Source organism: Cebidichthys violaceus, unplaced genomic scaffold, assembly GCF_023349555.1.
Source record: "Cebidichthys violaceus isolate CVI_PGR_0920_01 unplaced genomic scaffold, fCebVio1.0.p SCAF_31, whole genome shotgun sequence".
NCBI lineage: Eukaryota > Metazoa > Chordata > Actinopteri > Perciformes > Stichaeidae > Cebidichthys > Cebidichthys violaceus.
In genome coordinates, this window is record NW_027176495.1 from 2510145 (window position 1) to 2525048 (window position 14904).

General features: G+C 43.1%; 3 protein-coding genes across 3 annotated transcripts in view; all 3 read right to left on the bottom strand.

Annotated features, from left to right (window-relative positions):
- eif2b2 (eukaryotic translation initiation factor 2B, subunit 2 beta) overlaps positions 1-890 on the bottom strand; it is a 2797-nt gene extending 1907 nt beyond the window's left edge. Inside the window, exons 1-2 of the mRNA XM_068724528.1 lie at positions 621-890; positions 1-5 (exon numbers count right to left, since the gene is read on the bottom strand). The exon at positions 1-5 is cut by the window's left edge and continues 116 nt beyond it. Of these exons, the coding sequence (XP_068580629.1) occupies positions 1-5; positions 621-792 (177 nt within the window). The 5' untranslated portion in view covers positions 793-890. The remainder of the gene's footprint in view (positions 6-620) is intronic.
- Positions 891-2617: 1727 nt separating this feature from the next.
- On the bottom strand, positions 2618-8124 carry tmed10 (transmembrane p24 trafficking protein 10). The gene is made up of 5 exons (XM_068724612.1): positions 7892-8124; positions 6822-6942; positions 6188-6261; positions 4241-4367; positions 2618-4063 (listed from the first exon to the last, which is right to left on the bottom strand). The coding sequence occupies exons 1-5, from the start codon at positions 8066-8068 to the stop codon at positions 3942-3944; spliced, it is 621 nt and encodes a 206-aa protein (XP_068580713.1). The 5' UTR covers positions 8069-8124; the 3' UTR covers positions 2618-3941.
- Positions 8125-12147: 4023 nt separating this feature from the next.
- fosab (v-fos FBJ murine osteosarcoma viral oncogene homolog Ab) lies at positions 12148-14522 on the bottom strand. The gene is made up of 4 exons (XM_068724503.1): positions 14264-14522; positions 13676-13894; positions 13457-13564; positions 12148-13342 (listed from the first exon to the last, which is right to left on the bottom strand). The coding sequence occupies exons 1-4, from the start codon at positions 14393-14395 to the stop codon at positions 12662-12664; spliced, it is 1140 nt and encodes a 379-aa protein (XP_068580604.1). The 5' UTR covers positions 14396-14522; the 3' UTR covers positions 12148-12661.
- Between the last annotated feature and the right edge of the window lie 382 nt (positions 14523-14904).

A 14904-nucleotide genomic window follows, 5' to 3' on the forward strand; every position in this document is an offset into this window, starting at 1 on the left:
ATCGCCTGAAACAGAGAACATTCGGAGTGGAAACGACATATTTTTAAAATGCTAAAGCTTATGACAAACTGAACCTGTGACTCTGTTTAATAACATCTCCTGACCTGATGCACCACTAGTCTGTTGTTTTCATCCACAGCGTACATGAATGAGTCACAGTTTATTATTATTTGTAATAAAAAGAGAAACATGCTATGGTACCCTGTGTTCTCACTCACATGCATCGCAGTCGCCGTCATTTATTCTGCGTGCATATATAATGTTTCCTCTGTTCCTCTACATTATACTCTACTATGAATGCACATCTTATAGAATACACTATAGATTTAGATGGATGTATGTGGACACAAATGTACAGATTATTACAGATTAATAATCTATTTGTGTCTCACAGAGAAAAGATAGAGACTTCAAAAGAAGGTTAATGTTACTGTACAATATCAGCACACTTTGGACAGCTGTTACTACAGCTGTGAGTCTACAATGACAGCGTCCTGCACCCTTTAACCTTCTGATGTAAACTGTACATTAACAAACACAGTAGCAGTAGTAGTAGTAGCAGCAGTAGTAGCAGTAGTAGTAGTAGTAGTAGTAGTAGTAGTAGTAGCAGCATGAGGTACCAGCGCTGCTCCACCGAGCCTGGGCTGTGATCCTGCGGAGCAGGGCGGTCGTCTCTCGGGCCGTCTCCGCCGAGCCCCGGAGCGGTCCCGTCCCGCTTCCTCCACGCTTCAGGTCGGACAGAAACGCTTCGATTCTCTCCGTCAGATCCGTCTCTCTGTCCGGGCCCGGCATGCTTGTTGTGTAAACGACGTGCTGTCAGTGTAGAGACCGCTCAACAGCTCGAGGTTCTACCATGAAAACAATGTGTTGACGAGGAAGTGCTTCAGGAGCACATCCGGGTGATTGTGACTGCGCGTCATTCTGATTGGTGGACCGCTGCACGAGCTATTGCATCAATTCTGCGGCGTGTTAGAGCGACTGTGACGCAACCTGGAGTCTCTTATATGGTATTATAATATATATTAAATCACCTTAAAGTGTGACGTATAGTTTATATAGTTTGTGTTTCATTTATCTGTCAGTAATCTCTTTTAAATCACTTCTTAAAACACAAGTTTACAGACTGACTTATGTGATGCCGTCAAATTTCTGTATTATTTGTATTTGTTGATTTTACTAAATTATTTTACTAAATATATATATATATATATATATATATATATATATATATATATATATATATAAAACTATATATATATATATATATTATTTTATTTAATTCTTCGTTTATTGTTATATCAACTGTCTCACTGAGCTTCCTGTTATTATCACTGCCTTGCTTTTGCTGCTTTGTCAGTCAAAGCACTTTGTAAACTAAGGTGCTGTTTAAATAAAGTTATGTCTAACTGGGACACTCGGAACAAGACACCGGTGTAATGCCCAAATCTGTAACCCCTGGAGATTATGCCCCTTTTAGAAAATCATCTTTCACTTTGGTTAAAACGTGTGGTTCAATTTGTCTTCTCAGATGCGTTATGATTTTAATGATTGGGTTTTTTTTGGCATCATCGTATGGTTCTGGACCCTGCGTCTGAAATAAAGTCTATCTATCATCCATCTATCTGGAGGCTCCAACTCTGATGAGTTGAGCTCATCACAGGGTGTAACAGGTCAGCTGACGGCCGTCTCACTGGTCATCAAACTATGATTCTCCTCAATCAAAATCCCAAAGACTTGTTGGTAAATTGAAAAGGTAAGTGGACAGATTCTCCTGCATAGTCATGGTTTGATTTTAATTATAGTGGATTTTAATTACAGTCTGGGCAATAATTGCAAGTATCCTCTGATGGGAAACGTCTTGATCCAGGATATCCAAAACCTGCCTTAAATCTAAACTAAGTCAAGTCACTGAGTCAGTGGTGACTTCACATAGACACCATGTTTTGTTCCACTAGTTACAGTTGAAAGCAACAAGCCACATGGATTCTTTATGAAACTAGAGCTCTTTGATGCATCAAAGTAACGACACAGATCACTCACCTGCTGCTCTGCTGCTCTGATGATACTTGATGATACAGTGAAGCTCTGTGCTGCAGGACGACAAACGCTTCATTGTCAGGAGGATGTTCTCAATCTGCTGCTGCTGCTGCTGCCATCGAGTTTGAACGCTCTCATCACAATTTGTTTTTGATGTTTTAGATAAAAGCGTATTCCAAATACGAGTAAAATCTGATTCATGATCAAAAATTACACATAATCATTGAACTTATATATATGTAGGAAGTAAATGTACAAACATGTTTATAGCTCACTGTTGTGACCAGCAGAGCAACAGATGTGTCAATTAAGTGTATTAAACATCTGGATATATTATGAATGTTTGTTATTTTACACTTTCTTTAACTTCTATTTTCTCCTATATCAATTTGCATAAATCACTCAGAACCCTGATATTACAGCTTAGTTTGTGGGACGGTAAAACGCTCTTTAATATCCAAAACCACCTTTTAGTCCCCGTGATATATAATATTATATATAGATATATATATATATATCTATATATAGATATATTTATTAGTATCACATGTGGGAAATACATGCTGGACTACTCCATCACTAATGTAAATCCATCCAATATTTTATTGAATAAAAGCCCAACACAAATTTACAAAATTTATCAGTCAACATAAAAATCATTGATTGCGCACAACGCGCATGCTCATTGTTAAAAATGTACCCACGACAGATGCCTCAATTAATCCCGGTCAAAAACATAAGTGAAAGTTTGCAACCACCCAGATTCTCACGTAACCCAAACGTAACCAAACGTAACCCAAACGTAACCCAACGTAACCCAACGTAACCCAACGTAACCCAAGCCTCATGAGTATTATAGAGAAGAGAAGAGAAGCTGGATGGATCTATGGATCTCCACTGTAAGTAGGAGGGGTTTGTTACCAGTGTGTGAATAAAAGGAGCGCATCACTGAAAGGAGATCTCAGAGTGTTTGGATTACCTGTCAAAACCTCAAGAGAAACTTGTGAGTATATATTTGTGTATCATAGAGTCGGGTTGGTTAAATTACTGATCGTCACATACAAACAATATGATGCTGCAAACTGCTCCGTCTGGACAAGGTTTTTGGTTTCTGGTTAATGTTCAGGTGTTTCAAAAACAATTAGAACATGCAAGAGCTCATAGAAGTGACCTCATTTATAACTGCATAAGAGAATATTACTTTGACAAGTCACAACCCCCCCCCCCCAAAAATATAGCTGTTGAAGCAACTAAGTAGCATTTACAATATGAAAACAAACTAAAGACACGGTTAAATTTAGCTACCAAACATGTATGCAAATTAAGTGACATAACACAGAAGTTCAGTGTTGCTAATTTTCTCCAAGTAACAACAAACCACTTTTTTTTTTTTTTTTTTTCAAACAGCCTTCACTTGATAAAAGGAAACCAGGATGTAGTTAGCTTGGCGTGGTGAAGAACGATACGTTAACAGAAGGGCAGGAAGACATTCGCTCATGGCACATCCATTCAGACGGAGCTCCAGATCAAACATCACTGTTCAACTGGCTGAGGGAACAAGTTCTTATTCAGTGAGCTGCAACATTCAAAAACAGTGCAGACAGAAGAGTGAGGTACCATGAAATGGACCTCACTAATGCAGTGACATACACTCCCACGTCTCACAGTGCATCTCTCCCTACAGAGCTTTTATTGTTTCAAACCACTCAATAAGCAGGTGAATCTTTTTTTCTTTTTCAAACTTGACATTGTGAAAACTAGAATTTGAGCCCCTGAACCTCACTTGCTGTTGTTTGCTGAAGCTAGTCCAAGGAGGGTGGATGATGGGATGTGTTGGCCGGCGGACCGGCAGGCCGCTTCCCCACGAGGTTAGGAAGCCAGGGCCCGGTCTACTGGGGCCCGGTCTACTCGATCAGCTTCTTTGCCTTGAAGAAGCGCCGCAAGTAGAAGACCTGCCATGTAGCCAGACCGATGAGACAGCACATGGAGAATATGCTGAAGTACAGCACACGCGTGTTGGTGGACTCTGGAGAGAGACAGAGAGACAGAGACAGAGAGACAGAGACAGAGAGACAGAGACAGAGAGACAGAGACAGGTTACTGGTGAAGAAATAATACTTTCTGTTCATACGATGACTTAACTGACAAAAACAGACAATTTGGCAATCTGGCACAGGGAGGCAGAGCTGCATTGTTTTCTTACCATTGGTGTCTCGCATCTCCTCCTCCCTCTTCTTCATGTAAGCAAAATCATTGACAATGGACTCCGACAGGTCCTCCAGTCGCCTCAGCTCGACCTCAAGGGGCTTCAGCTTCTCCACCTTGGCAATCTGGAGAGACAAAAACAGAAGCAACTAAATCCAGAGACGAGTGACGCCCGAGAAGACGATGGAGCTTGAAGCGGTACCATTATATACTTTGTCCAGCAGGTGTCACTCTTAGGCTGTGTAGTCTGGTCAAGTCAATTATATTTGTACAGCACAATATCACAAATGTGCCTCAAGAGAAGGTACACACTGCGAGTGTTTTGATCAAACTGTGGTTTCCCGTTTCCTCCTGCTCATTTAGGCCGGTGAGAAAGCGACCTTTTGAACTCTGGTGGGAAGTGAACAGCTGCACTGCAAAAAAGGCGGAGCCCAAAATGGACCAACCACAGGATTGATGTGAGGTGAATGTGTGAAGTGTTCAAATGTAACTGCTGAACTGAAGTCTTTTACAAGATTTATCTGATGGTTATGGCAGCCATTTTCCTTCATGTTGTGGTTCAAGACGCTTCCTTCCCTTCATGTAGAAGTTTGTTGTTCTTTTATTAATGTTTCAGTCTCAACCAATAACAACTATTGCTCTTTTAGCTCGATTTGCATTCAGCCAGAAGAATGAACTAGTTGTGTGTGTACTGTTGTTGATGCAGGACAGGTCACCACACCTGCCCAGTGAACAGGTTACCTGTCAGTCCATGTGACTTATGTTTACGACGTTTGATACTTAATCCTAAATGGACAACAACTAAACAGCAACAAAGCATCCTTCTCCCTATGATCCAGACCAAATGAGCCAAACTATGGCCTTAAACTGTGCAGCAGCCCTAGACGTGGAGGCTTTCCCTGTGTGGATGCTGCATAGTAAAGTCTGCCTGACAGACAGCATGCGTTTGCCAAGTACTCATTCCCAAACATTGTGTAAGACAGGAACTCTATGAGCAACACATCATGTACAGAACAGCTGGCAGACTGTTCCAAAACACACCCATCTACGTAGGTGAGTTCAAATTCAGCTCCGTCCTCACGACAGGCAAGCCCACTCAAGTGCTCCACACACACACACACACACACACACACACACACACACACACACACACACACACACACACACACACACACACACACACACACACACACACACACACACACACACAGAGAGTGGGAGGGGGGGTGATTCTCAGCTCACAGGACTTTCTCACTTCTGTACTTATTAATATTACGTGTTGTCTGAGTCACAGTGCGATCCACTCTCAGAAGAAACACCAAGTAATGAAAGTGATGATGCACAACAACGTGTCCCAATTTAGATCCGTATTGGATGAAGAGGAGCTCCTCCACTGATTTCCTTTCTTTATGCAACAGGCAGCTTGACGTCACGTTTTGGCGATGACCACTAAGGTTCCTCCTCCTCAGGTAAACACGTTCAGCTCTGTCAGCACGACTGATGTAGTTTGTACCGTTAGCGCTTTTAGCACCGTTAGCTACAACTCGCCTGCTCAGGTAATCAAAATGATCCCAATCTGGTATTATGCACCTTTAATGTACATTATATAGTATCTATCCTGCACTACTTGATTTACTATTCTCAGGAAGTGCAGATTTTGATATTGTGTAACAGTTACAGGAAAAGCAATGTGTAATAAGAGTTTGATAAATGACGGCCTTCATCCTGTCTAGGGGTATACTTCAAATGTAACCAAGTGGGTCAATCTGCAATGTTTTAATTAGGACAATTGGATGCCTCTAACACTTTCATAAGGCTCAGAAATGCATTAAAGTGGAACTGCTTACTGACTTTAAACCTGAATAGTGAATACATAGAGTGAAACCCCGGCTGTGAGACCAATGGCCCACATCCACTGACTCACTGTAAGCAAGTAAACACTTACCTCTTCATAGTTTTTAGCCTCCACGCCATGCTTCATGTCCAGATTGACCATCTGGTCAGGCACTCTTCCAGTCCCTAGTTCACAAGAAGAGCAGAGAATCCATCATCGTAGGCACATCACCCAAACACCACATTTTGAATGGTGTTCACTCACTATGCTACGAAAACCTGGCCTAGATCCAGAAAGCCTTCATTTAAATAAACCAACCAAGAAGCTCGTCACTGTTACTCCATATGCGTTTTCTTTTCTTAATAATCAGGATCACGTTCCAATCATTCCTTCAACATACTTTACTTAAACCTTTTAAGAAAGACAGTCTTAGTCGACTCACACTCATGAGATTTAGTAAACTAAACGATTAGTTCATCTAAAATCTTTAGTTTCTCCACAAAGAATCACACAACTTTAAATCTTGCGTTTATCAGAGATGAGCTCACAAGTTTCTTGGAAATAAGTGATTCAGTGTGAAAAGAGATTGAAGGAAAAGTGAAGAAATCTTAGTTGACAAAGACCAAAAACTCAACTAATTGACTTAATAACATTGACTTTGGTGAGTGAGAAATGACTCGTAGTTGTGTGTGTGTGTGTGTGTGTGTGTGTGTGTGTGTGTGTGTGTGTGTGTGTGAACACTTACCCATGGGTGATTTGCTCTCAAAGCACACCTCAAACATGTCATAGTCCTCCGTGGTGAACGCAAACTTCCCTTTAACTGCATCTTCCTTGGAGTAGAGCGTGTGGCTGGAGGAATCTGTGATCTAAACAAGTTCAAGAAAAACAATGAGATAAACTCATTCAGTGTGAAGGGATTCAGTTTTGATCGTAATCTCGACATCAGTGAAAATGAGAGCATGCCCTCAAACATTGACCCTGAAATGTCTGTTCTTCTGTTGATTACACTATAAATTTAAAAACAGAAAAATATAATAAAACTAACCGTTACTTAAAGCTCCAATTGACCGCATAAAAACTAGTGAAACACATGAATCAAGGCCGGTGATGACCTCACTAATATCAAAGCAGTGTGTTGATTTTTGGCAGCTGTTACAATACGGAGACTTCCAGAACCCTTTACTTGAGTAAATAGCGTTAATAGGTTAATGTAGAACATTGTTTTTTTTAACATTGATCACCCTTGTATGACGTATGGAGGTAAATATCAAAACCTCATTCATTAAAAATAGCAGTGACGTCACACACATAAAGCTACAAGCTGCCGTTGACATGTAGGCTAGCTGAGGTTGCTAACGTCGTTAGCTTCTGGCTACAAGCTGCTCCTGTAAGACTGACGTGTAACAGCAGCGGAGGCGAGCCGGTGACTAGCGGCAGGATAATTCCACCCGATACAAGAACCCGACACTAGCGACAAACACCACGATACGTGATACAATCAGCGTCCATTGGTGTATGTTAGACATTACTTTCTTTAACAATATTGTTAGCACGCATTGACGTTAGCTAGCTAATTAGCAACTAAAAAAACCAGGAAGACGTGTTTTTTCGGGGCCTAGATTAGCTACAATGCTAACAACAGTTGTCACCAATTTCAGCCGCACTCCACCAACAGTTAAGACTTTTTAATCACACGCTGTGGGTTTAATTTGCAGCGTTAGTGGAAATAAACACAGACGTTAATAAAGTGGAGCCACGTCGGCCTCCACACAACCCGGTTCCGTTAACGTTAGCTGGCCGCAGGTCTGTGCTTACCTTCAGATTAGTTTTGGTGTTCGGCTGTTCGGCTATATCATACTCCCCCGTGACGAGGACGTCTTTGTGGATCTCCTCCCGTAGACACTTTCTCGAGTTGACCGGTAAAAAGAAAGAAATGGAAAATACCGATTCAATAAGAACCGGTAGCAACAGTAGTGCAGCGATTCGAGCCATGGCTACCCTCAACCTACCGACCAACCAGCCCGTGCCAGCCCAGCCAGTTTAACACTGAGTTCCAGCTCACACAACCGGTCTGACTGAGCCCTGTAGCGCCGCTACCGGCCTGGAGGAACAAGCACAACTACCGACTCTTCCTCCGTGAGGGTGTAGCGGGTTCAACCTGTGTGAACATGGCCGTATACATCTGTGTGGGTCGACTGGATGTCTGGACAGATGCACACTTTGCCTTCTTATTAGTTTGGCCTCGGCTGTAACGTTACAAGCACTGGGGAACAAATCTACTCACAACCCCTAAACCACATCTCACTGTCTACAGTACATTTATGACCCGGGGCCCCCTAGTGGGTAGAAATGGTTATATTCCTGAGAATAATTATGAGAGTGGCAGAGTGAGGGAAGACTGCTAACAAGTAATCTCAAGGTAGAGAAGAACCCCACAGTAGAGTGATCCGGTGCTTTCACTTATTTTACAGAGACTTACAGACAAATGCTCCTCTGCAGGTCCTTGACACCAGTCAGGGTCTGGTCTGTCGTGGTGCTGTACTCAACGTGAGGTAAAGTGAGACCCTGCTTCTCTTTGACAGTAGACACATGAATGAGTGATGATTGATATACTTCCATCCTCGCTTTAAACCTGCTCCCAAAGATATTAAAACTGAACATTTTGTTTTGTGGTCTTCTAACTATTTACATTGAGCTTATTGTTATTTAAAGATTTTAACAAATGTCGTCAATATTTACAGTAAATGCATATTAATCCACCCTATGTGGCCACGGTAAATCTGGGTTAGGAAACAGACATATCACACTCAGTGTTGGCTGGGGTATTTTGAAAATCCCAAAAGCTATTATTTTTCTGTCAGCAGCTCAGGGATTACCCAATTACACATGATGGAGCTGTCCAGTTTCCAGGGAAACATCGTTGCTACTGATACCGCAGGACGAGACGAGGAAACGCTGCTGTGTGGGGAGTCTGGCACTACGTGAACAGTAATTATTGGATAGAGAAATCCCTTCAGTATTGTAGCTTAGTGCGTCAAATAACCGCTAAGAATAGCATGTCACACACTCCTCCAGGCTACAGAGCTTTAAGGATGGGAATGAAATCCACAAAACGTTCCTGTAACTAAGACCAATCTACACTTTTACATCTTCTAACGATGCTAAAATCCCATCAAACCTCTTCTTGCTTGTAACCACCTTCAGTGGTTTTCAATACTCAAGTACGTTTTGAACAGGGGTGAGGTGCAGTGTGTGCTTCAATGCTGTTGACCAACCTTTTTTTTTATCACCTCTGGTCACTGATTCAGAGCTGCACGCCATTAGGAAAGTCCTTTACAGAGTGGAGAACATGAGTGTCTACACACCCTTCAGTTGATTACATTGTTATCACCTCTGGATACTGAAAATACAAACAGAAATCAGACCATACGCTGATAAGAGCACAGAATACAAACATACACTGCCGTTGATGAAGACACAGACTGTGCCACAGAGACCTATTATTATGGGATGGCTGCATTGTGTCAGATGGACTGCCAGCAGACAGAAAAACATTGAAAAGAATGGGTCAGGAACAAATGTAATTTGCTGCAGTAAAACTTAAAATCGCTGTCATTGTAAATGCCCTACTGAGTAACTGTGTATCACTTCCAGGCACAGGGGAAGACGCTGAAGTATTCATGGCTTTGTAAAGCTTTCACATCCTCTCTTCGACAAAAGAAAGGTATCAGGGGATGGATTTCTGTGAACATGGAGCCGAGCCAAACTGAGGTCTTGTCGTCGTGGCATGGAGGCAAACTGGTTTCATCATCGCTGTGCTCACAATTACACCCAGGCAGAGGAATCTCTGTCTGCCTCCCTCCCCGCTGTCCTCATATACTCATCATGTTCTCCTTCCCACCTCCTCCCCCCCTCGCCTCGCTCTTCCTCTCGTTCTATCAGGCTTACGCTGCTTGGTTCCTCCCTTGGGTTGCAACACCGACGCAGGTTGGCGTCATAGTGGTCTAATTTTACTGCTGTTGATGCTGATGTTAAAAGAAGCAATAGGCACCTGCTATTTCTGCTGCTACCCCTTCTCCCTGGAGCCGGCAAAGAGGTATTAATAGACAGTTATTAGGCACTGCATGGTTGCACATTGAGGCTTTATTGAGGGAGAAAAGGGGCTCTGCTTGAGTGCAAAAGAAACCAGATAGGCACTCAGAATTCAGCTGTTACACAACAGCACAGTGCTAACAAAACAAGAGGCTCTGTGGAAACAGCTTCGATCCAAGTTAGTGTTCTGCAAGAATCAAGGAAGTAGCAATGTACTCCTGCAACTTTAATTCTCTAAACTGTTACAAATTATTGCATGCTCTTTGGTGTTGTACTTTGGACGAGCGGGCCTGTATCAAATACAGGAAGCAGAGCAACAACTGCTGATATCTTGGCTTTATTGCACAAAAGAAGGTGTGTCCACACTGGAAGGGAACGCACGTCAGAGTAGGTTAGTTATTGTGCGATGGTAGTCTTCCACCCAGCAAGCCCTTCACATGAACACACCACGCGTTTCCTGTGCAAAGCCATTTAGCAACCCGCCTTCCGATGATTCTTCTTATGGTGAAATATTGATAAAAGGTGAAATGAGCAAGTGAGGTGAAATAATTATGAGGAGGAAGGGAGTGGTAGGAAAGATGTGATGACAAACTGTGTTTGACCTCATGATCACTCACCTAGTTTTTTATTTAAAATAAAATGAATAACTGAGCGTTAGTGATGGATTTACTGCCTTCATGTTTGGCCTTCTGAACATCAGTTTTCTGTTGAGGAAAGATGGATTGCATCAGTGTAGACAGAGGCAGACAGTGAGAGAACATTCACCTGAACCATGAAGCTGAGATTCAAAATAAAGTCTTCTAAATGATATGAAAACTTAAAACTTCAGACAGTAATACTGGAGTAAAAAGTCAGTTGTGTTCACAGCTTGAGTCAGTTGTGTTTCTGTGAAAACACATACTTTTCATTCAGGAGCTGACAGGGTCTATATATCACTGAGTGCCTGCTGACCGTCACTGTTACTTCACTAACAAAGAGATAATATGCTACACAACTTTTCATCACCATCTTCCAAATGAGACATTAAATGTGAGCCTCTCATCCTTCATGGCATCAGTATTAGGTTTGACCCAGCTGTCCTTTCTAAGAGGTGCTTTCAGAGTCGAACACGTGGAATAAAACCACCAATTTGCACTTCGTGTCCAGATGAAAGCTCAGCTACAGAGGGATTAGTCCAGACTGCATTCATACATTGTTTCTGAGCGCTCTTTTCTTGCGTGGAGCTGTAACTCACATGTGTGTCTTTGACTGTGGGAAGTGATCTTTGTGCGATCTACCGAGAGAGCAGATTAAAGTACACCAGAGTAGATCGTGGTTAAAACGTTGCTTTCGGATCCTATGGCGAGGTGTCTTGTGTAACCGTAAGTGTGTGCAGCGGTTGTCTTGCAGCGAGTTGAGCACATTAGAAACGCATATATATATATATATATATATATATATATATATATATCTGCTCGTTTAGGGAAGTATTGCCTGGCGTTTTCCTCTTTTCTATATTCCAATAAGCAAATCAGATTTCTCTAAAGACAGAACCCAGAGACAGATGCGCAGAGGTCTGTGTTCTAGTGGAAAAAGCCCGTCTGCGTTCTGCTGGCACCAAGCAGCAGCAGCGAATCTTAGCAGCGTTCTATATTTGGGCAGGGAAGTACAACGTCACCGCGCTATGTTTGCAAAATTGAAAAAATGGAAAGAACGCACTGACGTAGGAGCCCTGACGTGGAGTTAACCTTGGCAACAGACGGAACAATAAATAGAACCAGTAGAGATGCAGGAAAAAGACTGCGATCCCTTTATGGAGGCTAATTTTAGGCACTATTTTAATTGTCTGTTGAGTAGCACTGCTCTCCTGTCTCACCCAGAGACATGTTCATGTGTGTGTGTGTGTGTGTGTGTGTGTGTGTGTGTGTGTGTGTGTGTGTGTGTGTGTGTGTGTACGTATGACAGGGAGAGTGCCACAGATTCAACCACACAGGTTATTGAATTTAAATAGCACTATCTTTTATTTACATATCTTACAAACAACATTCATCTTTACTCTCTCTGTAAAAAAATAAATTGAAATTTCATAAATTAAAACCACTAATGTTTTCACAGAAAACTTCATAGACCACTCAGACCATCATGACAAAATACGTCACTTTTAAGTTGTTTTTTTTCACAAATAGTTCACAATTACTCTCACATTCCATTAACCAGAAAACAAACTGGATCAACAATAACTATTGCTCTGAACACATCAACACTACAACACAGTTTGTTATCTAGCACCATTAAATCATAAATGAACTCAATAAACGACTAGGTGGTATTACTTGAAACATGCTTTTTAACTTGCTACATCGGTGTAATAGGCAAGTATCGATAAAGGCAAATAAAATCATAAATAATTTGCTTCCTGGTAAAAGTCCATTCAACAGCCCTGTGATCTGCACATTCATCTCATACATGAAGTAGATGTGCTTGAGAGGAAGTACTATTGGTGTCGGGAGAGTCTTAAAGGGCCAGCAGGGTTGGGGAGCTGAGGGAATCAGAGGACTGGTCATTGCTGCTGCTTCCTCTCCTGTGGGCGATGCCGCAAGTGGGGAAGGTCTCTGCCTCTGGGAAGGTGAACACAAAAGAAGATGTGTAGGTGGTGCCGGCCGGTGTGCAGGTCACCACGGGTGTGCACAGGGGCTCAAAGTCACTGTTGTTGGCTGAGGGGTGAAGGGGCTCCCAGTCCTGAGTTGTGTAGAGGGAGTTGGAGAGGTCCACCTCTGGCACTGACCGCGCCGTCTCCATCTCCGTCTTTGCCAGCAGATCCAGAGACTCCTCCAGGACGGAGGAGTCCAGGTCTGTCATCTTGAGCGCGCTGCTGGAGACGGTGGCGGTGGAGAGGACGGAGCTGCTGCTGCTGACCGAGAAGATGGAGTTGGAGGTTGAGGTGAAGGTTGGCTGGCTGGAAGTGATAGCAGTTGCCTTTGGGATGGTGGTCTGTGGCTGGGAGGACACCGCGGTGGAGAGAAAGGGGTGGTCAGAAGAAATGGACACCACGGAGAAGTCGGTGTCCAGCTCTGAGGGGATTTTGCAGATGGGTTGATGAGCAGCCAGGATGAACTCGAGCCTTTCCTTCTCCTTCAGGAGATTAGAAATATCGTTCTGCAGGCTGGACTTCTCGTCCTCGAGCTCATCGGTTTCCTGCAGGAGAGAAATAGAGGAAGTGGCGTTAGGCTTGGCTGTTTTATAACACGGCTATTAGCTGTGGCGAGAAACACATTTTGAGGAACGGTGGTAAATCTGTGGCATACTTACAGCTTGCAGAGTGTCTGTAAGCTCTCTCCTCCTGTTGCGGCATTTTGCTGCTGCCTGCTTGTTTCTCTCTCTGCGAACTTTCTTCTTCTCCTCCTCCTCAGGTGTCACCTGCACATAACACAAGAGAACGTTAAACCTCCAGCTCTGTGATGAGTATTACACTTTTACATGGAAGTCACTTAGAGTTATGTATAACAATTATGGGAACATGATGATTACCTGTTCCATTCTGCCCCTCTTGTTAGAGTTATGCACCCTGGATGAAGACCTCATGCCTGGTCTGGTGTATGCAGGGCTGGAGCTGTAGGGGGGAGGTCTGTGAGAAGGAGCCACTGAGGAGATCAGAGGATGGACCATCCACTGCAGGTCCTCGCTTGTCGAAATAGCTGTGACGGTGGGGATGAAGGAGGCACTTGATGCTGTCAGGTCAGTGAAGTCCTGTAGGTAAGGAAGCGAGAGGATCATGAGCACATTTGGTATACTTTCAGGATGCAGCACTGCAGGATGGACTATAAAAAGACGGGTGGTTTAAAAATATCCATATGATGTCAACTATGACGTTACATTCTCTCTGTGGGGTTTCCAGGTGGATGAATGAAGCGCGCCTCGACGTGTGTGCAGCGCAGATCAACAGACTATTTCTATGTGTCAGTCAGCTTAAAATGATCGTTTTAAATCTTAAGTTTAAGCTTCATAGGAGTCATTTAGTAAGGGCTGAAGTGAGCGGTGTCTGTCCAAGTTACACGGAAACAGATACATGTGGATATCACATTACTTTACATTCTGATGACATGATCATAATCATACCTGAGACTGGGGAGACCCCATGCTGGAGTAGGATCCCGCTGGTGACGGGTAGTATCCCAGATTGTCTCCGGACGGAGAAGCGGTGCTGCAGCGAGAGGAGTCGCACTCCGCGTTGAAAAGGGTAAACATCATCTTTCCCCCAAAAAAAAGACAAGTAGGGAGATCCAGACGAATGTCAAGTTGAGGAAATACTTTCGTAGGTTTGGGAGAAACTGTCAAATTCCACTCCCGATGTATTCGCTGTTGTATTTGCTGTTCTACTGAAAGTTTGAATGCCAACTACGAGAGCTCGAAGCGCTTTTATAGCCGGAGAGGATTGTCCGATGACGTCGCAAAGGGGAGTGCTCTGTCCCCGACTCAGTGAGGGAACAACACCAAAACACGCACATAACGACGCTGCAGCAACGGCAAATACTGCGCGCGCGACGTTTTAACACACAGGGCGTTCAATATACAATGACAAATAATGCTGTTTAAAGTTAAAAAGTATCATTTAGAAATATTTTTTAAACTCACCCTCGAGAAATGGAATATTCCAGAACGGGATCCCCAACACGTCATTTTCCTAATATGGTGCATCCTGTAAAGGGGCGGACCTTGCTGGGAAACACACCATCTGAGATTGGCTTACAGCGACATGA